At 42.7% G+C, this 27,685-nt stretch overlaps 1 protein-coding gene across 4 annotated transcripts in view; it reads left to right on the plus strand.

Moving 5' to 3' along the window:
• The window catches only part of NCK2 (NCK adaptor protein 2), a 166,497-nt gene extending 139,278 nt beyond the window's left edge, over window positions 1-27,219 (plus strand). For all 4 annotated transcript variants that reach the window (XM_050922582.1, XM_050922570.1, XM_050922578.1 and 1 more), the window contains one exon: window positions 25,820-27,219. In XM_050922582.1, coding sequence (XP_050778539.1) covers window positions 25,820-26,014 — 195 coding nt within the window. In that variant the 3' untranslated portion in view covers window positions 26,015-27,219. The remainder of the gene's footprint in view (window positions 1-25,819) is intronic.
• Window positions 27,220-27,685: the final 466 nt, after the last annotated feature.

Below are 27,685 nucleotides of genomic sequence, written 5' to 3' on the forward strand. Positions count from 1 at the left end.
GTGATCTTAACAATGAAATAATATCTTCAAACCTTCCATATAGTTAAAATTTCTTGAAATCTTATGTATAGGTTATATTTGAAGAAATTAGGTTGTAATTAAAGATTTTTTATCTAATTTTTAGGATTATAATAAGCTGCAGACAGAGTCAAGTAACTCTTAAGTTGAGCCACAGTGACATCAGCAGAATGTTGTAATTATGTCAAACAAAGCATTACAAATGCAGGAAATTCAGAAAAAGTTTACACTTAAATGTGTTCCAAATATGCTAACCTATGGAAATACGTAGTTAAATCACTCAAACAACATGAACTCTGCCTTATAGTGACATCATGACAAGAAAAAAATGTAGTTAAAATCCCTTAGTGTGTCTTTTAAAAATAAATGTTATCTAATCTGGGACTACTAATACTAAAAAGCCTTAATCATTATCATGTGATTATTGCATGGCATCAGCCTAACTCGGTTTTAGGGTTTATATACATACTATTTATGTATGCCGTAACTGTATCAATCTGAAACCAGCATAAATACAATCCCATAAGGTGGATACAGTATAGCACTCTAAAAGTACTTATATTCCCATAAATTTAGGGTGCCAGTATTAAAGCACCTTTATGCCAGTATAACTGCATCCACACTATGAGTTATACTGATCATTACTTTGAAACCAGTATAGTTAAAAGTTAAAGCAATATAAAAAACTGTGTAGAGGCTAGAGCTTAATATAGTTTTTTGTCTGAGAATATATACCTTAAATAGGCCCAGCTATTGGAGCATTAGATCAATTGTAGTAATCATTTCTACATAGAATTTCTGACTAAGATTATTTTTCATATTACCTGTTAATCTGATGATAACTGTTTCTGTGTTGTTTAGGTTCTGTAAAATGACTTCACAGAACAATAGTACATGTTAGTTAGAGTAACCAGACAGCAAATGTGAAAAATCGGGACAGGGGTAGAGGAGCCTATATAAGAAAAAGACCCAAAAATCTGGACTGTCCCTATACAGTCGGGACATCTGGTCACTTTAATGTTAGTGTAAGTACTAGTTGACAAATTGTGGCTTTTCATTAGTTACTATTAAAAAATCTAAAATTACCTTATATACTCGATCATAAGCTAGTTCGTTTATAAGCTGACACCCCCCCCCCCCAAGATGGATAAAAATTGTATAACCTGTTCAGAAGCCAACCCTATAATTTAGGGGTGAGCAAACTTTGGCTCCCGGGCCCTCAGGATAAGCCGCTGATGATCCGAGATGGTTTATTTACCTCGAGCATTGGCAGGCACAGAGGTAAACCTAAGTAAACAAACTGTCCCAGCGTGCCAGCTGCTTACCCTGACAGGCCGGGATAGCAACTGGTGAGGAAATTTTTTTGGTGGGGGGGAGAAGCTGGGGCTCAGGGGAGTAACCCCTGTGACCACCCCCCACATGACCCCACCCCTAGCCCGGGACCCTCACACTCTCTCTATCCCATCGCTTCTACCTTATCTGGGGAGTGCCAGGGGAGGATGTCTCTGACCTGGCTGGAGCTGCTCCGGCAGACTGGGCAGCGTGCCACAGCCTGCTCCAGTGGGCAGACCAGGCAGTGCAGACGCAGCCTGTTCCAGCAGGCTGGGCCAGTGACATGGCCACAGCCTGCTCTGGGGGGTGGGGCCGAGCAGCATGGCTGCAGTCTGCCAGCCCCAGAGCTGCAGCTACTTTGGAGGCTGGGGGGAGAGCAGCGTGGCCAGAAGCGGAGAGACTCTGGCCTTGCCTCTTCCCTTCTGGCTGTGCTGGCTGTGCTGCCTCTCCTTGCTCCCTCTGTTGGAGGGAGGGGCTGTGTCCCACCTCTCCCACTCTGTACCCGTTCATGAGCCAACCCCCGTCTCTGGTGCTTCCCTTTTTTACTAAAAAAAAATTTGGCTTATGAACAAGTTTTTCGGTAGCTTGTAGAAATTGAGAGAATTTTAGTTCTTCATGCTTCTGTTGAAGTACATTTTGTATTTCACATGCAATAATATGCTGGCCAGGTGAAGGTCAATTTAAATCCAGCTCTTAAAATGGAGTCAAAAGTCTACACACACCCCCCCCCCCAAAAAAAAAAAAGTTGATGTAGAATGGCCAGGTTGCAATCATAGTCACTTCTGAACACAGCTCTTGTTACTCAGTTCTTTTCTGAGAGAGTGTTTCCAGGATTAGCAGAAATATCCTATAGTAAGTATAAATTTATTCTTGAGTTTACTGGAGTTTGTTTTTTTAACTCAGTGGTGTACTTTAAGTTGAGATTTGCTAGCATACCTTGTTTCTACCGGTAAGATTGTTGGTGTCAAGGGATGACAATTTAAAGGCAAGAAAATAGTTTTTAAAAATTGCTTCAACTTTTTTCTTTCATTTTTTGATTAAACTCTCACAAAATATTGTTTTATTTTCTGAAACACATTTGCTGCTTTATTCTTACTGAGGTTAGAAGAAGTGGGGACTGACATGTATTTCCATGCCCTATAATTCTCATTTCATAAACAATAGTATTGATGACATACCGATGATGTCTTGCAGAATGATTATCTGTGTAGGTTTCAGGCCTCAGAACCTACGGTTTTCCCCTGGTAGATTACTGAGTTTTAGTTCCTTCTCTGGGGGAAACCCATCAAAATGTGCTGCTTCACAACTTAACTCTACCTCTCTGGGACTGTTCATTTGTTTCTTTTCCCAGATTTTCTAGACATGACTTTGTGCAGCCTGTCCGTTAACTTATTTGCAAAATGGGGGGAATAATAGTTGCCTGTTGCTGTCATGAGGATATGAGGCCTTAGTTAATAAAAGCTATGAAGTTCACAGCAATATTAACAGCAGTCATTGAAAGAAGAGAACTTGAGGCTCATGGTATTCTGGCTCCCAGTCCTCAGTGATCAATACTCTAGAGTGATGAATATTTTGTAGGTCTTTATCTATTTTATGTGGATTCTGCCCATAAGGTAAAAATTATCTCTACACAACGAAGTATTATAGAAAAGTAATTTTTTTAAAAAAGATGTAAATTGGGTTGGGGGCTGTATGTCAGGAATATCTAGCCCCAACTGTGCACCACAAATTCTATCCCAGGCCCTGAACCAGCATACCAGTTTTCAGGCTGATCTGACTGTTCATATGGATTTTACAACAGTTTGAAAATATTGCTAAACAGAAACACTTTTGCAACGTTTACTAACGTGGCTACATGCTGCCCCATAATGACCACTGTATTACAGCTCTTTTTTGTTGCCTAGATCTAAAAAGACTCTTTGACTTTTATCTGGAATATAGAAAATACATTAGCCTTTTTATTTAATGACCTCATATTTGATAAAATGGTTGCCAAATGGTGAGTCTCACGCTCTGCAGTAAAATTGTCGCTTGTGGGGTGTACCAAGACTCGGTCAAGGTATAGTTAGTCAGCTGTAAGTCAGTGCCCCATGGAATTTACTAAGCTCTTCAACAAAAACATGATTGCCACAACGCTACACAGAAAGTTTAGGTTCAGGCTTCTTCTGAACTGACATTTCCATTCTCTCTTCAATCCTAGGGCTTGTCTACATCACAAAGTTGCAGCGCTGGTGAGGGGGTTACAGCGCTGCAACTTAGGAGGTGTACACATCTGCAGGGCACCACCAGCGCTGCAACTCCCTGTTTGCAGCGCTGGCCGTACTCCCGTTTTGTCTCGGGTGTAAAGGATCCAGCGCTGGTGATCCAGCACTGGTAATCAAGTATAGACACTTACCAGTGCTTTTCTTGACCTCCGTGGAATAAGCAGGTATCCCAGCATACCTGAGGAAGCCTCTGGTAATCAAGCTGGTCTCCTTCCCCGGCTTGCTCTCGCGTTCCCCGAACCCCGAGCAAGCAGGTCTCCTTCCCTGAGGTTTGCTGGGTGGTTCCGGGAACGCGAGAGCAAACCGCGGCGAAGCTGGTCTCCTTCCCCGGTTTGCTCTCGCGTTCCCCGAACAAGCAGGTCTCCTTCCCTACGGTTTGCAGGGTGGTTCGGGGAACGCGAGAGCAAACCGCGGCGAAGCTGGTCTCCTTCCCCGGTTTGCTCTCGCGTTCCCCGAACCCCCGAGCAAGCAGGTCTCCTTCCCTGCGGTTTGCAGGGTGGTTCGGGGAACGCGAGAGCAAACCACGGCGAAGCTGGTCTCCTTTCCCAGTTTGCTCTCGCGTTCCCCGAACCCCCCTTGAAGCCGCCCAACAGCGCTGCAGTGTGGCCACATCTAACACCACTTGCAGCGCTGGTTGCTGTAAGTGTGGCCACTCTGCAGCGCTGGCCCTATACAGCTGTACTAATACAGCTGTAACAACCAGCGCTGCAAAATTGTAGATGTAGACATACCCTCAGTCTCTTTAATCAAAATGCTTCAATCTGGTCTTGCAGAATACTACATTTCTCTAAACAGAACACTATACTTTGGTAGTTGGGATGTGTGTGTCTGCCTTTGGTTTAACAAAAACATAATTCCTAAATGATACTATGCATTAGGTTTAGGGTATGTCTGCACTGGTAAGTTTCTGCGTCAGAAGTTATACCACTTTTATTAAAATGCTGGAATTAAACAGCTGTTGCGTGTGCACGCTGTGATCCTTGTGACGCTGGAGCGCATCCACATTTGCAGCTCTTGCAACAGCAAAGACAGTGGTAGCTATCCCACTGTGCAACTGGCTGCAGGGTGCTTTGGGAAGGGTTTGCAGTGCTTCATTGGGCAGGCACAATGTTACATGATGCAGGTTTCCCAATCCCATTTTTCCATGGGCATCCTACATTGCCGGCTGCTTTTCAACTGAAGTTGGGAAGGGGGAGTGTGTGTGTGAGTGTGTGTGTGTAGTGGGGGAGAGAGACAATGTGTTTTGGGGCACAAAGCGTGTCAGCATGCTGTCTTGTAAGTTCAGACAGCAGCAGGAAACAACCAGTCCTTAGGCAAGGAGAGGGGGGAACCCTGATATCAGCCCCCACCTTTCTCCCTGGACTCTCTGCACAGCATGCGCGCACTCTCTCTCTCTCACACACTCACACTCTCTGCGTTCAACAGCACGAGCATTCCACATTAATGTTTTGCTTTGTGTCCTGGAGCAGATCAGCATAGCACACAATGGCTGTCAGTAATGGTGCTTTCTGAGGGGAGGAGCGCATGTCTCCAGGGCAGCCAAGTTCAAAACAATGATCAGAGCGGTCATTTGAGGCATTATGGGACAGCTCTGGGGCCAGTTACAGCACAGAAAGCAATCAAGTGTTCACACTGGCAATAGAGCACTGGAGACTCAGCGCAAATAGCCGTACGACTCTCCTCGAGGTGGGTTGTGTTTTGTTTTTTTGGGTTTTTTGGCAGCGCTGCAAACTGAGGAGTTTCTGCGCACAAAGTGGCTTGGTAGTGTGTACGCATCTGCAGTTTGAGCGCAAAAAGCTCTTAACTGCACAGAAACTTGCTAATGTAGACAAGCCCTCAGTTATTTCATTCCAAATTTGACCTTCCTTAATTTTTTATCTTGTTGCCTGTATCTTATTATAATAAAATTATTTAAAAAATCTTTTTACATCTTATTGCCCGTATCATTTTTTTATATAAGTTCTAACACATTCTTGACTACTGCTATTGTGTTAATAAATTCTAGAAACCATATAGTAAACAAGGGTGCATAAATGTTGTTAACAGGGAAATAGATAAAGTATCATCTCTTTGAAGCTTCCTGTTTTTAAGCGGACTTTCCCTACCATGTGAAATACATAAGTCAGTGGTTTTAAAAAGAAAATTGTGCAAAAATTCCATCATATGCAACCATATGGATCCGTAGAGCTAATCAGATTAATTCCACCCCTGCTGAGGTAGAACAGTGTTTCTAAACCAGGGGTATGTGTATCCCTGGGGGTACTCAGAGATCTTCCAGGAATACATCAGCTCATCTAGATATTTACCTAGTTTTACAAAATAGGCTACATAAAAAGCACTAGCGAAGTCAATACAAACTAAAATTTCATAGACAATGATCTGTTCATACTGCTCTATATTCTATGCACTGAAATGTAAGTACAATATTTATGTTCCAATTGATTTATTTTTTAATTATATGGTAAAAATGAGAAAGTACACAATTTTTCTGTAATAGTATGCTGTGACACTTTGTATTTTTATGTCAAATTTTGTAAGTTTTTAAGTGGGGTAAAACTTGGAGGTACAAAAGACAAATCAGACTCTTGAAAGGGGTACAGTAGTCTGGAAAGGTTGAGCGCCAATGAGATAGAATATATAGTTCCTTGCACATGTTGCCAGTTGCTGCAATAGTTCCTGTCGTCATTGTTGCTGCTTCACATGGAGAAGCAGTATTGTAATGAGGGGGTTTGAGCAGTGGAAGAGGGGCCTTTGATCCTGGTGATGGTGGATGTGGGACAGGAGCAGGAGCCTCAATGCATGGAGAGTTTCATGTGTGCATCAATGGGGCAGATTCATAGACTTCAGGACTGGAAGGGACCTCGAGAGGTAATCGAGTCCAGTCCCCTGTCCTCATGGCAGGACCAAATACCATCTAGACCATCCCTGATAGACATTTATCTAACCTACTCTTAAATATCTCCAGACATGGAGATTCCACAACCTCCCTAGGCAATTTTATTCCAGTGTTCAGCCACCCTGACAGGAACTTTTTCCTAATGTCCAACCGAAATCTCCCTTGCTGCAGTTTAAGCCCATTGCCTCTTGTTCTATCATTAGAGGCTAAAGTGAACAAGTTTTCTCCCTCCTCCTGATGACCCTTTTAGATACCTGAAAACTGCTATCATGTCCCCTCTCAGTCTTCTCTTTTCCAAACAAAACAAACCCAATTCTTTCAGCCTTCCTTCATAGGTCATGTTCTCAAGACCTTTAATCATTCTTGTTGCTCTTCTCTGGACCCTCTCCAATTTCTCCACATCTTTCTTGAAATGCAGTGCCCAGAACTGGACACCATACTCCAGTTGAGGCTTAACCAGCGCAGAGTAGAGCGGAAGAATGACTTCTCGTGTCTTGTTTACAGCACACCTGTTAATGCATCCCAGAATCACATTTGCTTTTTTTTGCAACAGTATCACACTGTTGATTCATATTTAGCTTGTGGTCCACTATGACTCCTAGATCTCTTTCTGCCATACTCCTTCCTAGACAGTCTCTTCCCACATCCTATGTGTGAAACTGATCGTTCCTTCCTAAGTGGAGGACTTTGCATTTGTCTTTATTGAACTTCATCCTGTTTACCTCAGACCATTTCTCCAATTTGTCCAGATCATTTTGAATTTTGACCCTGTCCTCCAAAGCAGTTGCAATCCCTCCCAGTTGGGTATTGTCTGCAAACTTAATAAGCGTACTTTCTATGCCAACATTTAAGTCGTTGATGAAGATATTGAACAGATAAATTGGTGAATGAAGTTATGGATGATAGATGAGAGTGGAGGGGCGGGATGAGACAGTGAAGGAAGATTGAACATAAGAACGGCCATACTGGGTCAGACCAGAGGTCCATCTAGCCCAGTATCCTGTCTTCCGACAGTGGCCAATGCCAGGTGCCCCAGAGGGAATGAACAGAACAGGTATCATCAAGTGATCGATCCCCTGTCATCCATTCCCAGCATCTAGAAAACAGAGGCTAGGGACACCATTTCTGCCCATCCTGGCTAATAGCCATTGATGGACCTATCCTCTATGATTTTATCTACTTCTTTTTTGAACCCTGTTATAGTCTTGGCCATCGAGATCTAAGACCTAGACTAGATGGGGAGAAATTGGGAGTTTGAAAGACCAGTAGAATGGGTTAGAGAGGTACAGGTGTAATTTTTTCCCACCCTGCCCTTTACAGTGAGTGTACCTTATTTCTTTGAGTGCTTGCAGTGTCCATTCACGTTAGGTGTGGGCTCACTTTGAGCAGTCACCAGAAATTTTTCTCTCAGTGGTACCGTCGGGTCAGCCCTAGTACTCTCTGGTGCCTTGTGCTCATAAGGGGTCCAGTCAAACCTCAGTTTCTTTTTTCCGCCCATGATGGTTGCTGGAACTGCTCTTCTTCAGCAAGCTCTCCTCAGTGGAAGACTCTTCTCTGTGGTCTTAGTTTACTGCCTTCCCTTTGTTTCTTTTGTCCCAGTTCTTTATTTCTAATTTGGACAGTTGTGAACTTGTTGTACATAGCTGGCGTTTTCACCATGTTAGTGGAGTCTTTCATCTGCTCCTGGTACCAAACATGCCTCAGTCCCTAGCTTTCAAGCTATGTGCCTCCTGCAGTAAACCTATGCCTCATCGTAGCCAGTTCGGTCAGACTCAGCACCAAGTATGATGGCGTTGATGCAGAGTGCTCCTCTCACCATGAGAGTCTCTGCACCATTCACCTATCACCAGTGCCAAAGAAAAAATATAAGAAGCTGTTGGCTGAGAAGGGGTATTCCCCAACTCTGAAGAAAGTCAAGTGTGGGGAGTGCTCTCTACTTTGGAGGTGTTTGTTGCAGCCAGGGACTTGTGGGTGCTTTTGGTACTGGTAATGATGGCAGTACAAGAGTCAGCGACGTTGGTGCCAGGGAGCAGAATGGAACATGTTGCCCTGAACTCCCATTTGATACTGTTCAGGGGGAAACCGTCCCTGCTGTCTTCAACACAGGTCTTCCCGACTTCTCAGCATTCCCCAGGACCAAGTAGTCCCTGGTCCCTGGAGGAAGTCTCATTGTCGGACTCGGAAGTGGAATCATATCCCCAACCAAGGAATGTTCTCAGTACGCTCCCACGCACATCAGCTTATCCAGTTGTGGATCCATGTGCAGGGATACACCAGAATGCTTGGCACAGTGGGCATTCGCCTATGTAGATGCAATGGCCATTTTGGAAACTCTGGGTTTTTCCCCCAGTGCAAGGGCTCCCTTCCAGGCGCTAATACTCAATGGTCTCAGAAAGGAGAGCACCTCCATCCTATCAAGCAGCACCGGATATGTACTCCGGTACCAAACCCGGTACCAATCCTCAGGATTGGATCAGAGCAGAAGAAGAGGAGGATCGCCCCCGCTAGTGCAAAACTCCTCACCCTCTTCTCCAGATGAGGCAGTGTCAGGGGTGGGCATGTCACCTCCCCATGCTGACTTCAAAGCTCATCAGGAGCTCTTGAAAAGAGTGACCTTCGAACGTCTTGCTGGAAATGGAGGTAGTTAAAGAGCCCTCCCACAGCCTGGTCAATATTTTGACTGTGGCAATCCTGTCAAAGGTGGCTCTCCCTCTCAATAAGGCCACCATGGGCCAGTTAAAGAACTGTGGAAAACCCCATCTTCCTTGCCTTCCACCTCAAAAAGAGCCAAAAAAGAAGTATTTTGATCCCTCTCATGGGTATAAGTACTTGTACTCCTTCTCCCTCCAGAGTTCCTGGTGGCTAAGTGGCCTACAAGAGGGACAGACAAGGGCAACAAGCAGTGACCCCCCAAGGCAAAAGATGCAGAGACTAGACCTTTTTGGTAGAAATATTTATTCTACAGGGATTCTACAGCTCAGCATCTCCAACCAGCATGCTTTGCTGGGGAGGTACGATTTCATTGTGTGGGACATTATGTTCAAATTCAAAGACTCGCTTCCCCAGGAATTCAGGCAGTAGTTCTCTTCTCTAGCAGAGGAGGGGAAGTCTGTAGCCAGGATTTCCTGCAGGCTGCCCTGGACACAGCAGACTCGGTGGCTAGATGCCTAGCTTTTGCAGTGGTTATGCAAGATGCTTTTGATTCCAATTCTCATGACTGCTAACATAGATCCAGCAATAGATTCAGGGCCTTCCACTCGAAGACACTTCACTCTTCTCAGAGCAAACAGATGTGAAGCTCCATGGCCTGAAAGACTCAGCCACCCTTAAATCCTGGGTCTTTACACCCTGAAGCCTTCAACAAAGCACTTCAGGCCTCAGCACTCCAGCCGTTTCTCAGCTCCACTTCCTCGTCAGGACCTGCAAAAGAAGCAAAGCAGGTATTTTGTACACAGGCAACTGCCCCCGTCTACCTCAGTGTCTCTACCTGGCCTGCTCAGATACGTGGGGGCAGCCAAGCGGAACTTCTGATAGGATGCCAGAGGTCATTATACCAGTTCCTATGCCACTGGATCCTGTCCCCCTTTTATTTTCGAACTGCCTTTCCCACTTCGGCATGGCATGGTCCGTTATCACCGTGGAGTGCTGGGCGCTGTACACTGTACAAAAGGGTTATACATTCTAGTTTATTTCCACTCCCCACACATTCCTTCCCTCTTCATCCCTCTTCAGGTACCCTTCTCATGAGCAATTTCTGGTGCAGGAGGTGCAACTCCTCCAAGTAAGAGCTGTGAAGGAGGTTCCTCAGGATTTAAGAGGGGGAAGGGATTTTACTCCCAGTATTTCCTAATTCCAAAGGCCCAGGTGGCTCTCTGACCCATTTTAGACTTGCGCCATCTCGATGGTTATCTCAAAAAGCTGACTTCTGCATGGTCTCCATGGCCTCCATCATTCCCTCCCTAGTTTCAGGGGACTGGTATGCCACCCTCGACTCAAGAGATGCTTATTTTCACATCGCAATTTTCCAAGGTCACAAGAGGTTTCTCAGGTTCATTGTAAATCAGATTCACTATCAATTTAGGGTTCGGCCTTGCAGCAGCCACAAGCATTTTCACAAAATGCATGGCAGTAGTGGCAGCCTTCCTGAGAAAAAAGGGGTACAAGTCTGCCCGTACCTCGATGACTGGCTGGTCAAAGTCCAGGCTCAGGCCCAGGTGGAGGCCATTATCCAATACCATATAGTCGACCTTTCAGATGCTAGACCCACTTATAAATGAGCAGAAGTCTACCCTTGTCCCTGTACAAAAGATAGAGTTTATCGGAGCAGTGCTTGATTCCTCACAGGCAGGGCTTTTCTCTCAGAAGCCTGCTTCCAGACAATGGTGTAATTAATAGCCCAAGTCAAGGCCCACCTGGTCATAATAATCCATTCTTAACTTGGACTTTTAGGCCTCGTGGATGCATTCACATAAGTAGAGCAGCATGTGAGGCTATGCCTCAGATCTCTTTACGCTTGGCTGACCTCAGTCACCCAGTCGCCATCACCTGTACTCGGTGCTCACAGTTTCTGCCCCAGTCCTCGTTTCCCTTAACTGGTGGAGGGATCCTCTCTTAGTCCACTCAGGCGTCCCTTTCACAAAACACCAGACCTCATTATCCCTAGGTTTGGATGCTTCAGATCTAGGATGGGGGGCTCTCCTACAGCATCTCAGCACACAGGGCCCAGGAGGAGCTCTCCTTAAATATAAATGTCAGGGAGCTAAGTGAAGTCCGTCTGACCTGTCAGGTGTTCTTGACCCACATCATGAGCAAGAATGTTCTAGTGGTCACAAGCTATGTTCTAACCCAGCAGGCAGGGAGGAGCTCTCTGTTCCCTATGTGAGGAAGCTATCCACTATGGAAGTTCTGCACTCGTTCCACTTAGAAGCTTCTCACCTTCTGGGGAGCCTGGAATGAGCTGGCAGATCACCTCAGCACAAGTCCCCACAAGTGGTCCCTTCAGTCTGATGTAATAAAGGTCAGTTTCCAGTGGTGGGGGACTTCACAGGTAGACCTGTTTGTCACCAGGCAGAACAGGAAATGTCCTTAGTTCTGCTCCCTGAAGACCATAGCCCGGGCTTACTCACAGATGCTGCCCTGCTCCGTTGGACTGGACACCTGTTCTACACCTTCCCCTCCATTCCTCTAGTGCAGTAGTTCCCAAACTATTGTACTGGTGACCCCTTTCACATAGCAAGCCTCTGAGTGCGACCCCCCCGATAAATTAAAACACTTTTTATATATTTAACGCCATTATAAATGCTGGAGGCAAAGCAGGGTTTGGGGTGAGGTTGACAGCTTGCGACCCCTGTATAATAACCTCGTGACGCCCTGAGGGATCCTGACCCCCACTTTGAGAACCCCTGCTCTAGTGCATAAGCTCCTACTGGAGATCAAGTGAGACAGAACACGAGTCATTCTCGTAGCACTAGGCTGGCCCCACCAACACTAGTTCGCTATGCTTTCAGTATCGACTCTGATGCTTCTACCGCTCCTCCCGGACCTGATATCGCAGGACCACAGTCGAATACTCCCCAAACCTCAACACCCTCCACATGACAGCTCCATGGCTAAATCCTGAGGAGTTGGCCTGTTCGGAACAAGTCCACCAGGTTCTGCAAGGTATCAGGAAGCTCTCTTCCAAAGCTCTACATGCCTTGCCAAGTGGTAGCACTTTTCCATTTGGTCTTCCCAGCAAGGTCTCTTGCCCTCACGGTCATCTCTGCCAGCTGTTTTGGACTGTTTGCTACATCTGAAACAGCAAGGTCTGGCAATTTCACCAGTTAAAGTACACCTGGCAGTGATTTCAGTATTCCATGAATGGCTGATTGGTTTTCTCAAATGAGATGTTAGTTCATTTTCTTAAGGTTCTAGAAAGACTGTGCCTTCAGATTCGGGAACCCATTCCCCCCTGTGACCTAAACCAGGTCTTGTCAAAACTCATGGGGCCCCCATTAGAGCCACTGGCAACGTGCCCCCTGTTGTACCTTTCCTGGAAGATGGCCTTTCTGATGGCGATCACTTTGGCCAGGAGAGTCTCCAAGATCAGGGCCCTTTCATCAGAACCCCCATACACAATTTCTTTTAAGGACAAGTTGCACCCTGCATTCCTCAAAAAAAGGTGATTTTGCCGTTTCACAATAATTAGTAGGGCCTTACCAAATTCACAGCTGTGAAAAACGTGTCATGGACCGTGAAATCTGGTCTCTCCCCGTGAAATCTGGTCTCTCCCCATGAAATCTGATCTTTTGTGTGCTTTTACTCTGTACTATACAGATTTCATATGGGAGATCAGTATTTCCCAAACTGGGGGTCCTGACCCAAAAGGAGGTGGGGGGAATTGCACGGTTATTCTAGGGGGTCACAGTATTGCCACCCTTACTTCTACACTGCTGCCTTCAGAGCTGGGCAGCCAGAGAGCGGCAGTTGCTGACTGAAGGCAGCAGCGCAAAAGTAAAGGGGGCAATACCATACCATGCCACCCGTACTTCTGCCCTGCTGCTGGCAGCGGCATTGCCTTCAAAGCTGGGCTCTTGGCCAGCAACCTCTGCTCCCTGGCAGCCCAGCTCTGAAAGCAGCGCTCCCATAAGCAGCAGCAGAAGTAAACTTGGCAATACTGCAACCATCCTACAATAACTTTGCGAGTCCCCCACAATCCTCTTTTGGGTCAGGACTCCTACTGTTAAAACACCATGAAATTTCAGATGTTAATATCTGAAATCATGAAATTTACTATTTTTAAAATCCTATGACCGTGAAATTGACCAAAATGGACTGTGAATTTGGTAGGGCCCTAATAATCAGGCTATTTTTTTGCCGTTCCCACTACCCCCACCCCGAAACTGCACACAAACACGGAAGAGCAGCGTCTCCACACAATGGACGTTAGCTGTATGGTATAGATAAAACTATACCATAGAGCTACGTAGCTGTTTGTGGCAGTAGCAGACAAGATGAAAGGCCTTCCTATTTTGGCTGAGCAGATCTCATCCTGGATCACACAATGCATTCACACATGCTACAAGCAGACAGGAGTCCCACCACTGGCTATAGTGACGGCCCATTCTATGAGGTCCAGCTGCTGATCCAGGACATCTGCAGAGAGGTGACTTGGTCATCAGTACATACATTTTCTTCTCACTACACCATCACCCAGCAAGCTAGAGATGATGCCAGGTTTGGTCGAGCCATGTTGTGGTCAGCATGTCCATGAACTCTGATCTCATCTCCTATGGTACTGCATGGGAGTCACCAAACATGGAATGGACATGTGCAACACATTTCAAAGAACAACAGTTATGTAAAAGTTAGTAATCATTTCCCTTTCATTCTGAAAGGGGGAATAGGAAGATGAGATCCCTTTTTCTTCCTACTTCCCCATCATCTTCCCTTATACTCCACTGAAATGCTTCCTGTGGCAATCCCCACAAAAAAGTCCCAGCTTTTTTTTAATGTTTATAATTTATGAATGTTTCCAACTGCACCAAAATACCAGATTCTTCATAATACAAAAACTAAGTAAAGAGGGTTACGGTAAAGGGAGGGGAGGGGGAAGCAGCGTATCTATCTTCAGAGTCTACATTAATTATAGACCCCTAAAAAGTCAGCCCAAACTCCTTAGTATGTTTTGGGCATTCCCCTTCTGCGGAATCCCAGTCATTTGTTATCTGAAAGGTGAGCCAGTCATCAGTGTTTGATGCCTTCCAAACATTTCTGCAGGATTCATTTTTTAGTGACCAAAGCTGCATGTTAGAATGATGCAATCTTGTTACCACATAACCTTCAGGTATCAGGAATATATCCAAGAACAAAATTGAAGGTGGTATAACTCCAACTTAGCATCTAGAGTCAGACTGGGCCAGTGAACCAACTCATACCAGAAATTTGTGATATAGGAGCACTCCCAAAACATATGAACTAATATAGCAACAAAGTAGTTACATTTCTGACTGTAATCAGCATTCATGAGACCCATTAGCCTATGTGGAGGCCAGTATATTTCAAAAAGAATCTTAGTGAATAAGCTTTAGTCTCAGGTCTGTGGTTGCTTTTTAACATTAAATACAATCGTATTCCATTGGGTTGGAAAAAAGTCCCCGTTTTTTACTTTTGAAAATAGGCTCAACCTGCGGTGGAGAAAAATAGGGATGGGGGAACAGCTTTCTAACTGCAGTCTCCTCACTTACTTTGGGCACCAGCCACCTCTCTGTCATCCCATAGATCAGTACTTAAAGGTGGTCTGAAAAGAGTTGGAGGTTTATCATAAGTTGGAAGCAGCAGCTTTGGAAAGGGTGCTAGCATCCTTTGCTGACTTGGCTCAATTTTTAATTTTTTGCTGGATCTGCCACCCTTTATGATCCGCCTCTCTCCACTTTACGCACTGCTATAGATAAACAGCAATTTCACACAGGAATCCAACACAGTTTTAAGAAATAGTGCATTTTGGACTGAAAATCTGTAAATATGTGGTTTTAATCTTCAATTTTCCCTTTTAGTAATTTACAGTTAGACTCTGGAATTCTTTTCCATCATAACTGGAGCCAGTGTTTTCCCTAGAAATTGAAATTAGGGGGGATGTTCGAATTTACAGGGCAGAGATGGCCCAAGAGAGGTGAGACCATGAGGGTGAAAGTGGGCTGTATGGCACCATAGTAAAAACTGAAAAATATTTCATGACCATTTTTAGATTTAACTCATGTTTTAAAATCATCACAAATTAAAGTTGGCTTCTCAGACCTATTATGAAGCACAACATCAACATCTTTCTTGGTTTCTTGTTATAATTTCCCATAACTCTGTTAACGAACTTCTCGAATGCAGTGCATTCATCTCTGGTGACTTCTCGTGTGTCCGATGCTTCCAGTCCTTCATGATATGCTCATGATCAGGCAGAAGGCAACTAATGTGAGAGGTATGGGGAATAAGCCGGAAGAACTCAAAATGGTAGTAAATAAACTCTGACATAGCTGGCATCTTGGTGGGATAATACACATGACTGGAATATTGGTATAGAAGGGTACAGCTTGCTCAGGAAGGACAGGCAGGGAAAAAGGAGAGAGTATTGCCTTATATATTAAAAATGTCTACACTTGGACCGAGGTTGAGATGGAAATAGGAGACAGACTTGTTAAAAGTCTCTGGGTGAAGATAATAGGGATAAAAAACAAGAGTTATGTCATGGTAGAGATCTACTTCAAGCCACCTAAGCAGGAAGAAGAGGTGGATTTGGCTTTTTTTAAACAACTAACAAAAACATTCAAAGCACAAGATTTGATGGTGATGGAGGACTTCATTTACTCAGACATCTGTTGAGAAAATAACACAGCAGAGCACAAATTATCCAACAAGTTCTTGGAATATATTGGAGACAATTTTTTATTTCAGAAGGTGGAGAAAGTTACTAGGGGAAAGGGTGTTCTAGATTTGATTTTGACAAATAGGGAGGAAGTAGTTGAAAATTTGCAAGTGGAAGGCAGCTTGGGTGAAAGTGATCATAAAATGGTAGATTTCGTGATTCTAAGAAATGGTAGGAAGGAGAACAGAACAATAAAGACAATGGATTTCAAAAAGGCAGACTTTAGCTAACTCGGAGTTGATAGGTAAGATGCCATGGAAAGCAAGTCTAAGGGAAAAACAATTGAAGACAGTTGGCAGTTTTTCAGAGAGACATTATTAAGGGCACAAGAGCAAACTATCCCACTGCATAGGAAAGATAGGAAGTATGGCAAGAGACTACCCTGGCTTGACCAGGATATCTTCAATGATCTAAAAATCAAAAAAGCATCCTACAAAAAATGGAAACTCGGTCAAATTACAAAGGATGAATATAAACAATTAACACAGATATGTAGGGACAAAATTAGAAAGGCCAATGCGCAAAACAAGATCAAATTTAGCTAGAGACATAAAGGGTAACAAGAAAACATTCTACAGATATATTAGAAGCAAGAGGAAGACCAAGGTCAGGGTAGGCCCATTACTCAATGACAGGGAAAAAACAATAACAGAAAATGTAGAAATGGTAGCGGTGGTTAATGACTTCGTTGTTTCAGTTTTCACCATAAAGTTTGGTGGCGATTGGATGTCTAAGGGCTTGTCTTGCAACTTTCTCACTCAGGGGGGTGAAAAAACACCCCCCTGAGCACTGCAAGTTTTATCACCGTAAAGTGCCAGCGTTGACAGTAGCTACTCCCCTCATGGGGGTGGGGGTTTTATAGCCCTGGGAGAACTCTCTCCCTGCGCTATGCTGTGATTACACAGCCATGTTGCAGCACTGCTACAGCAGCGCTTTAACGTTGCTAGTGACGACATGCCCTAACATAGTGAATGTCAGTGAAAATGAGGTAAGATCAGAGGCTACAATAGGGAAAGAATAAGTTAAAAATTACTTAGACAAATTAGATGTCTTCAAGTCACAGGGCCTGATGAAATGCATCCTAAAATTCTCAAGAGCTAACTGAGGAGATATCTGAGCCATTAGAAATTATCTTTGAAAAGTCATGGAAGACGGGGGAGATTCCAGAAGACTGGAAAAGGTCAAATATAGTGTCAATCTATGAAAATGGAAATAAGGACAACCCGGGGAATTATGGACTGGTCAGCTTAACTTCTGTACCTGAGAAGATAATGGAGCAAAAAATTAAGCAATCAATTTGCAAACATCTAGAAGATAAGAAGGTGATAGGTAACAGTCAGCATGGATTTATCAAGAATAAATCTTGTCAAACCAACCTGATAGCTTTCTTTTAACAAGGTAACAAGCCTTATGGATAGGGAGGAGGTGGTAGACATGGTATATCTTGACTTTAGTAAAGCGTTTGATAGAGTCTCGCATGACCTCATAAACAAACTAGGGAAATGCAACCTAGACGGAGCTACTATAAGGTGGGTGCAAAACTGGTTGGAAAACCATTCCCAGAGAGTAGTTATCAGTGGTTCACAGTCATGCTGGAAGAGCATAATGAGTGGGGTCCCACACGAATCCATTCTGGGTCTGGTTCTGTTCAATATCTTCATCAATGATTTAGATCAGGGATTCTCAAACTGCGAGTTGGGACCCCTCAGGGGGTCGCAAAGTTATTACATGGGGGGTTACGAGCTGTCTGCCTCCACCCCAAACCTTGCTTTGCCTCCTGCATTTATAATGGTGTTAAATATAGAAAAATGTGTTTTTAATTTATAAGGGGGTTTGCACTCAGAGGCTTGATATGTGAAAGGTTTCACCAATACAAAAGTTTGAGAACCACTCATTTAGATAATGGCCCAGAGAGTCCACTTATAAAGTTTGTGGACGATACCAAGCTGGGAGGGATTTCAAGTGCTTTGGATGGGATAGGGCTAAAATTCAAAATTATCTGGACAAACTGGAGAAATGTTCTGAAGTAAATAGGATGAAATTCAGTAAGGACAAATGCAAAGTACTCCCAGTGACTGCCAAGGAAGGAGTACTGCAGAAAGGGATCTGGGGGTCATAGTGGATCACAAGCTAAATATGAGTCAAAAGTGTAACACTGTTGCAAAAAAAGAAAACATCATTCTGGGATGTATTAGCAGGAGTGTTGTAAGCAAGACACGAGAAGTAATTCTTCCACTCTTCTCCACTCTGAGTAGGCCTCAGCTGGAGTATTGTGTCCAGTTCTGGACACCACATTTCAGGAAAAATGTGGACAAATTGGAGAAAGTCCAGAGAAGAGCAACAGAAATAATTAAAGGTCTGGAAAACGTGACCTATGAAGGAAGATTGAAAAACATTGGATTTGTTTAGTCTGGAAAAGAAAAGACTGAGTACTCTGAGGGGACATAATTGTTTTCAAGTACATAAATGGTTGTTACAAGAAAGAGGGAGATGAATTGTTCTTCTTAACCTCTGAGGATAGGACAAGAAGCAATGGGCTTAAATTGTAGCAAGGGAGGTTTAGGTTGGATATTAGGAAAAACTTCCTAACTGTCAGGGTGGTTAAGCACTGGAATGAATTGCCTACAGAGGTTGTGGAATCTCCATCATTAGAGATTTTTAAGAGCGGGTTAGACAAACACCTGTCAGGGATGGTGTAGGGATTACATGAGTGCAGAGTACTGGACTAGATGACCTCTCAAGGTCCCCTCCAGTCCTATGATTCTATAATTGCACAAAATTCTATTCAATGAGGAAAAAGAATGCTTAACCGTAACTGTTTTGACTGGAAGTAGCAAGAGATGAGTTCCTACTTCTTTCATCCCCAGAAACAGCACAAAGATTGGGTAGAAACACTAGTCATGATAAAGAAGAATTTGAAGTCAAATCTACATTCATTCATCATAAGATATTCCACTGTGTGTTCAAATTCTCTGTTCTGTCCTGGTCACTTAGCAGCCCTATTGCTGGTAGTGCCTCACTCCACTCAGCTGTCAGTGTTTTATAAGACAGGCATCTGTAAAAGCTATATAGAGATTGAGTACAATCCAGAAGTCGCTGTTGTAGATATGCAAGTCAACTTCTGGACTGAAGTCTTTGCTTTTTCGAGTATGTTTTCAATGGATATCTCTCTGATTGATCCAAGTTTAGCTTCGATTGCTGGACAAAGATCTACTACTATTATAGCAGATACCTGGATGGCATTGTAACAGGAGACTTATGAGCAGGGCTTTGGAGCTGTGCTCCGGCTCTGCTCCAGCTCTAGACAAAAACCTGCAGCTCCACTGCTCCGGAGCTGCTCTGCGCTCCAGCTCCAGGCTCCGCTCCAAAGCCCTCCTTATGAGAGAGAATGGCAGTAGTCCTCTCTGAACTTAAGTAGTCCCCCAGCCTCACTACTTTAGATCTGTCCCATCTCAGTAGATACTTTCCAAAGTCAGTAATAATGGTTGCAGTCAATGATTTAATATTTGATGCCTATTTGAATTGGTGCATTCATCAGCCATATATGCACATTTTTTTAATGTGGTGAGAGAGTTCTTCAGTTTTTCAGCTGCTTAGTCTTCCACTGTTGCACAGTTTGCTTCTAACCAGTCAGTTTTTGCAGAAAAATGGTGAGCATTTGCCAGTTTTGTTAGGAACCATTGTCCGACTTCAGGATTAACGAGTGACGATGTACTTAACATTGGCCTCCATTTTGTAGTGTGTGATATCTCTTGCTTAAATAGAAAGTATGATGTGACCGCCATGTTTGTTCGCATAAACTGTGTTGCATCTCCAACATTCTTAACGGCCTCATTAAGTACTTCTAAAATTGGCTTTGACTGTGACTGGCTTATAAGGCTTTTTTTGTATGTCAATTTAGTCCAGAGGCTTGGTATTTTGCTGCCTTTTCACGTAGTTTGCCAGCATTGGCTTTGCTGCTCAGTTTGGCAAACTAGGCTCCTCCACTTTTACTATATAAATCCATGGTACCCCCACATCTTGAATATTGAGTGCAGTTCTGGTCACCTCATCTCAAAAAAAGATGTACTGGAAAATGTGAAGAGAAGGACAACTAAAATGATTAGGAGCATGGAACAGATTCCATATGAGGAGAGATTAAAAAGACTGGGACTTTTCATCTTGGAAAAGAGACAACTAAGAGGGGATATGATAGAGGTCTATAAAATCTTGACTGGTGTGGAGAAAGAGAATAGCGAAATGTTATTTACTCTTTCACATAGCACAAGTAATAGGGGTCATCTAATGAAATTAACAGGCAGCAATTTTAAAACAAAGAAAAGGAAGTACTTCTTCATACAATGCAGTCAACTTGTGGAACTTTTTGCCAGGGAAGTTTTGAAGGCCAAAATTATAACAGAGTTCTAAAAAGAACTAGTTAAGTTTATAAAGGATAGGTCCAGGATGGTCACAGATGCAACGCCATACTCCAAGTGTCCCTAGCCTTTGTTTGCCAGAAGCTGAGAGTGGACAGCAGGGGATGGATCACTCAGTGGTTGCCTGTTCTGTTCATTTCCTTTGAAATACCTGGCATTGGTCACTGTCGGAAGACAGGATACTGGGCTAGAGGGACCCCTGGTCTGACCCAGTATGGCTGTTATCTAAAAATTAATTGTAATATAATAATAAAAATGTTTAATATAGAAAGTACCCAACATAACAATCTCTTGAGATAGTGACAATGTGAGATAATGATCTTGGCAAATAATGCATTTTAAAAATCTTGGCCTATTAGGAAATGTATATTTATATAAGTTTCCCAGTCACAATGCTGGCATTCTGGAGCAAAATCATGATAACATAGTCCAATAAACAAATGTTCCTTTAACATGCCTCTCCCTTTTCCCTCCACTGCATTCCACTCATAGTTGTTATCCTTGGTCAGTGGAGACCCAGAGTTCAGAGGTTCTTTTATGTGAGTTCACCTCCCACCTTGGATAGTAGTGGGGGAAAAGGCACTTGGCTCATTCCCCCAGCTGCTTGCCACTAGCTCAGTCGCCAGTGGTGCTGCGCCATCAGCTTCTGCTGCCACCTGCCACTGTGACCTCTGCAAGTCGGTCCCTTGAGGTTCCACACAGCTCTCAGTGGGAGAACCTCACTGCTAGAGGCTGGGCTGTCTCTTCCCCCAGCAGGTCTAAGCACTTACACCTGATTATCTGTGATTTCAGCTGTAGTGCTCACTTTAAAAAAAAACAAAAACCTCTCTATCAAGTGTAATCAGCTCTGTCTTTGAACAGGGGAGAAGGGTAGGTCAAATGGTGCCTATGATTCTTAGGCCACGTCCAGACTAGGAATTAAAATCGATTTTAGATACGCAACTTCAGCTACGAGAATAACGTAGCTGAAGTCGAATTTCTAAAATCGAGGTACTCACCAGTCTGGACGGCGCGGCATCGATGTCCGCGGCTCTCCGCGTCGATTCCGGAACTCCGTTCGGATTGATGGAGTTCCGGAATCGATGTAAGCGCGCTCGGGGATCGATACACCGCGTCCAGACTAGACGCGATATATCGATCCCCGAGCAATCGATTTTAACCCGCCGATGCTGCGGGTTAGTCTGGACGAGGGCTTAGGGAGAGCCCACACCACCAAGTAAAGTACCTGTCCCCACCCCTTCTCTTCCCCCCCCCCCCCCCCCACTGGGATCTGCCATCCAAACCCACTGCTTAGCAAGTGCAGTTCAGTTGAAGGTGGGTGACCCCTCATTCAGGACAGGCTAAGTACAGTCCTTTTGGCCTTTACTCATACAACAAGGATAACATTCAATACTAAAGTGATTTGTAACCCAGCACCAGGCAAAATCGATCATTTGGGCAAGATAGCTCTGTCTGCTAGATACCTAGGCAGAGTAGGTGTGTTCATGTAAATATAGTCTGGTCCTGAAGCCTTCCTGCAACCCCACCCTCGAGCTCATCATTAGCTGTCAGGGGAGAGCTCATTCAGAACTTGCTTTCAAATCATAATTTGAAATTATTAGGTTGGCCAACATCACCAAAACAAATGCACCAACCTTCTCATAAAAAAACAACAGCTATGTGAGGAAGCTAGTCTCTGTTCATGCTTTTCAAACCTATTATGCTTTTTCAGGTACCAGTGTTTTATCATCTATTGTTTTTAAAGTGTATACTGTTGACCACCTCTGTGGGGGGGGGGGGCGGGGTGATGGGGAAATTCAGGTAAATCCCTGATGGGGGAGAAACACTCACAGGCTCCCTGCCATGGTGCTATGCTGTATAATCCTGCTGCAGAATCATCAGACAACCTTTTAGGTTCTAGAGACTCAGATTTACTTGAAATGTGCTTTTAGGGAGTGTATGTAACTTCTGAGGCTTTTATGCAAGAGAAGTTTGCATGCAATCCATCTAAATGTAGCAGTTAATTCAAGTGGGAGAAGAGAGAAAATCTGCCAGAAGCTGAAAGAGAATGACCTAAAAACAGTTTTAAAAATAAACAAACTTGGAACAATTCCAAGGACAGCAGGGAACCAATTCAGGCTGCATTCAACCACCACACTGTAGCATGGCAAGATTAAGTTTAAAGAGCAATAGTTTATATAGGTATTTTTTAAAACATGTTCTGAATATTTAACTTGTATATTTGCAGTGAGAAGGAACCAAAATAAATACGAGTCCAATTATTTTCACAGATTCTTCTAGTATTCTTGTTACTCGCTAATTTGAGGCCAATAAAGGGGTTTCACATTTTTTGCAACAGCTGTTCAAGCTCTTCCATCTCTTTGTACCGGATGATGGCTCTCACAAGAGAGTTATACAGGCTGTTCCACAGTTTTAAGACTATGAGTTCATCAAAAGGGTGCAACTTCACAACATGCTGTGCTGAAAAATAAGCAATGCTAAATTCTTCTATTATACAAAAAACGAATTAGCAACTTTGGGACTGGAAAAAATATGAAACATTGAATATTCAATCAGAACTGTATTTCAAGTGTCAGAAAAAGCAAAACAATGTGGTAATAGTGCAATAACATACTGGAGTTTGTGTGGCTACATGACATGGTAGCAAGTGTGGGCCAGTGGCTCGGGCATAGGACTGACAATCACAGGGCATAGGTTCTGTTCTGAGCTCTGCCTCTGACTCCCTGTCATAACCTCTCTGTTCATCTTTATAAAGATAACAATACTTACCCACCTTTGTAAAGAGCTTTGACATGTATACTTGAGATCATAGCTTTGAGGCTCTGATAACAGCACTGCACCCAATACGAGGGCACTAAATCTCCACAAGGCTCAAAAGGTTTAGCTTAGTTGTTGGTTTTGCTTCAGACATGACGTAGCTTTTTCAGTTCCATATTCTGGCATTCTGCTTATACCTGTGTCTTCAGTTATTATAGTGATTTTTTTCAGGTAGTATTTTTAAATGAGTTTTTCCTAGGTATTCCCTACAGAAGAAAGAATTAGAAGAACTTTAGTATTAAGGTTTGGTTTTATTTCTCAGACTCTCACAAGCTGGTGTTCTATTACTCTCTTCCATGCTAGCCCTACTAAATTGTTTCCTACAAGCCTGTGGTGTTAGCTTTCGTATTTAAAGTAAAGTTGGTGGCATGCTATCCATTGCCAGTGCCCTTTGACACTTCTGTGATTCAGCAGTCACAGAATTTTCTGCAGAATTCATCCCTTGCTGCAAAATCGTGCTCCAGTCTCAGCTCTTTTTTTTTTTAAGTGAATGGTTCTAGTTATTATGATTATGAAGATGATCTTTGAAATCATGAACAGATTTGAAACCAATGCAGTGCAGAGAGCCTGCAACAATAGCTCTGAAAACTGTGAACTTCCCTATTCATCTCTGTTAAGGCCCATGGACTCTGCAGTTCCACAGCATCTGGCTTTTGTGGGCAAGCTCCTGATATTTTGTATTCAGTTTCCCTTCTTGGTCAAGACTGGTCTGCAGCTGCCTCTTGTCTTCCAGTTTTCCTCGCTAGGGGGAGTTAATCAGATTACAGTGAACACTCTGCACTGTTCCTTTGAGCTCAGGCAGGAGGGGGTTAGAGCCAGAGCTAACATACAATTTACAGCCAGGGAGGGGGGGGGGGGTTGGGGGAGAAAGAGAAGGGGAATGGAATCTAAGAATTTATGCTGGCAAATAGAGCTAGTTTGCAAAATTCCAATGAAATATTGTTCATCAGAATTTGTGGATTCATTAAAAGCTAAACGTTTCACTGAGATGGTTCAATTTCAGCAAAGTTCCAGTTGAATCCAGGCAGCGATCCTCCAGAACCCTGCCAGCTTCCCTGCCCAGCTCCTCAGCAGACCACATTTGAGGACTCTTTAGTAGAGAATTTAGAAAAATGTTGGTTTTCATTCCTAATTGGAACAAAACTAAATTGTGAAATATCAAAATCCTCAATGAAACTGAATTACCATTCTCTGCACAGCTCAACTGGCAAGTTAGACTGGCTGGGAAATAGTGCAGTAGCTGAAGCCCTTGGATCCAGGGAAATGAGATGTAAAACCATCTACAAGCTCTGCACTCCTGTCCTCCAAATTTCTTTGACACATGCAGACAGACAGAGGGATGGCCTGAACCGGGCTGCTTGGACAGCATCGCAGGAGCAAAGTCCCAGGGAGTGGAGTTGGGCTGTCTGGAGAGCATAGTGAAAACTCATCCACAGAAGTAGTCACTGTCAAAAATAATCTCTCATGAACGTTATGCCAATATGAATTTTCAGTTAAAATAGCCATAGTTCTTTTTTTGTGTGGGAGTAAATGGGAATAAATGGTTTTTCGTGACAATGGAATAAATTAATGTTACTGTGGAATTTAGGGGGCAGTTACGTCAGCGAGAGCAAAATTTAAATGTGGACTCTTCATAATTATGTCAAAGTAAACTGCCTTGCATCGATCTAACTCTGTAGCGTAGATCAGATCTTAGAGGTATAGTCAAGTGAACATTCACTACGTAACTTTTGATTTATATAAATGTTGCTATCATTATTAAGTATTTATACTACAGAAGAGCCCAGCTTCAACAGTTGGGTCCAAAACTACTGGGAAGAATTTAAAGTGAGAATTAGTATTAAATTTAATGAACGTTTAATAAAATAAAAACTACAAATTGGAAGTTGACTCTTTTTTAAAATAGAGTGACAGTAGGATGAAGGAGTGGCCAAACCACATGCGAGCAGGGGGAAATGTTGTAGACATGGACAACATTTGCAGCCTTTTATTTATGTTCACTTTAGTGCTATGTACAAAAGCAATCAATGTGCTGATACATGGAAAAAGTTGCTAGATGTCAAAAATAGTAAATGGAATCGTTCTGTTTTATCTTTAAAATAATTGTTTAAAAAAATTGAATTTCACTGTATGTGGTTAGTCTTATATTTGGGTGATTTGTATTGTAAATGTGTATTCTATGTCCTATACTACTTTCTTAAAATGAAAATAAACGAGAGCTGTTCCTCATATATTTTTTAACAAAGTTAAAGAGTGGAAAGTTTTTTCCTTTTGTAACACAGAGCAAGCAAGAAAGGCCCTCTTGTGGTCGTGATTTTTAAAAGTCGTGGGAATTTTCCCTTCTGTGCCTTACCTTAGCCAAGCAATATTGTAATAAGAATATTGATTTTAGGAAGAGTTTATCAATAGAAAAAACCATACATGACACAAGTCTTTTTCTGGTCTTGTCATTCTTTGTAGCTGGGGAGCTTTCCATTAACTGCACATATTAATAATGGGGGGAATTTATTTATTGAATAATAGATATTTGGATTTCTTAAGTAGCTAAAGCACCATACTATTGTACAAAGAGTAGAGTATATTGTAGTTACTTTATATCACAGTTTGCTCCTTAAACCACAAATTTTTGTTTTCTTGTTGACCACTTTGCAATAATTATTTTTTTCTTTCTCTCTTTCAACAGCCCAGTGACTTCTCGGTATCTCTAAAGGCATCAGGGAAGAACAAACATTTCAAGGTGCAGCTCGTGGACAATGTCTATTGTATTGGCCAGCGTCGATTTCATTCAATGGATGAATTGGTGGAACACTACAAAAAAGCTCCCATCTTCACCAGTGAACACGGGGAAAAGTTATATCTTGTGAAAGCACTTCAGTGACGTTGAAGATAGACTATGCCGCCTAGGCCTCATATAACTTTCAAGCCTTAGGTCCTAATTCACTTTTATAGAGCAGAGCAATCTACTCCCTGAAGCAGGCTTAAAGAATGGGCTCTTTCCAAAGTGTTTGCTCTGTTGGTTGTTGTTGTCCTTTTTTGGTTTGGTTTTGTTTTGTTTGCCTATTTTATCTTTTTGGTTCTGTTAATCTCAGATGACCTCCCCTCAGGTTGAAAATTTCACTTCAATGGGGTTGTAAGCACTCACTTTCATGCCTGAGTTCTAAACTCCCCTCTTCTGTGTACGTTTACATAGTTAATTCCAATAAACGAGAGGTGTTTTCAATTCAGAACAGTGTTAATCTGTTCAAATTGCTCATGCGGACAGAACTGTTCATTTGAGAGACATCGGGCACAGTTTGAATGCACTGAAGCTGCAGCTAATTAAGTGAGATATAGTAGACATAACAGTTGTGGCAGTGAGTTCTGTAGCTATTTTGCTTACCAAGTAGTATATTACAAAAATTCCTAGTTCCTAGAAGCACTCTTTACACTGTACTCTGCTATTACATTGCCTCTTTAACTCTTTATAAAGAGTACACTAATTAAAGCATTTTGTAATAGTACTTCTTAATCTACTATGGTAAGATTGTAGTAAAAGAAAACTATCTAGTGTATTTTGGTCTGTAATTGCAACAGAGAGGAATTTTCTTTTTTACATTGATTGCTAGAGAAAGATTCATTGAATTGTAAAGGCTGAATGTTTTGGTAATCTACAACCAAATGTGCCATCCACATAATGCTTTTTCCTCTTGCCCTTCTGCTTGTTTGAATTAAACAATTATGTATTTAATTCTCAAAGTAATATGTATCTGTAGCTGATTGTTGACACTAATACAGAAGATTAATAAAAACTGATCTTGGGGTAGGGTGGGCGGGCTACCAACACTATTCTATATATAGATATATATATATTTGCTTTATAGAGAAAATCTTCAGGGTTTACAAATTGGTGGGATTGGTAGTAGGAGACACAGAATGTTTATGAAGAAAATGCATTTCCTCTTTTCTTTACATTTAAACTCCTTTATGGTTTAAATATACAGTCTTGAGATGGCACATTCCTGAGATTGAAGAAGGGATCTTGAGATCTCAAATTCTTGCATACCCAGTTTTTTGGATATTGTAATAAAAAAGATATTATGTCAAGATGGAGTACTGGATTTATCCTTGAGTGATAGTCATGGTGTTGGTTTAGTAAGGTAAAATAGTGTAAATATGGAATTTGTGTATTTTGAATTTGATCTAAGAAGAAAAAAAAATTAGCAACATACTAGGTAATGAGATATACTCTAATGTTTTCACTATTGATTACTATGATGAGGAAGACCATAAACTGCTTTAATGAAAATGCAAAAGGAAGCCATTTCCTAAGGCCTTCACCTTTTGTTTTATTTGTTGTTTTATCTGTCATTGAAATATGATTCCTTGTTTACCCTGGGAATTCAGCCACTGGCTGAGACTCTGTAATGTGAACAGGAATTATACCAGTGCAGCATGATTTACTTTGATTTAAATCATCTTTGCTATGCACTTGCACAGGTGGCTGAAAACCCAGTGTAAGAAAGGCTTTTAAAGAGGGTTAAAAATAGAACAAGATAAATTAATGGAGGAT

This window comes from Gopherus flavomarginatus, chromosome 1 (genome assembly GCF_025201925.1).
Source record: "Gopherus flavomarginatus isolate rGopFla2 chromosome 1, rGopFla2.mat.asm, whole genome shotgun sequence".
In the NCBI taxonomy this organism is placed as follows: Eukaryota; Metazoa; Chordata; order Testudines; family Testudinidae; genus Gopherus; species Gopherus flavomarginatus.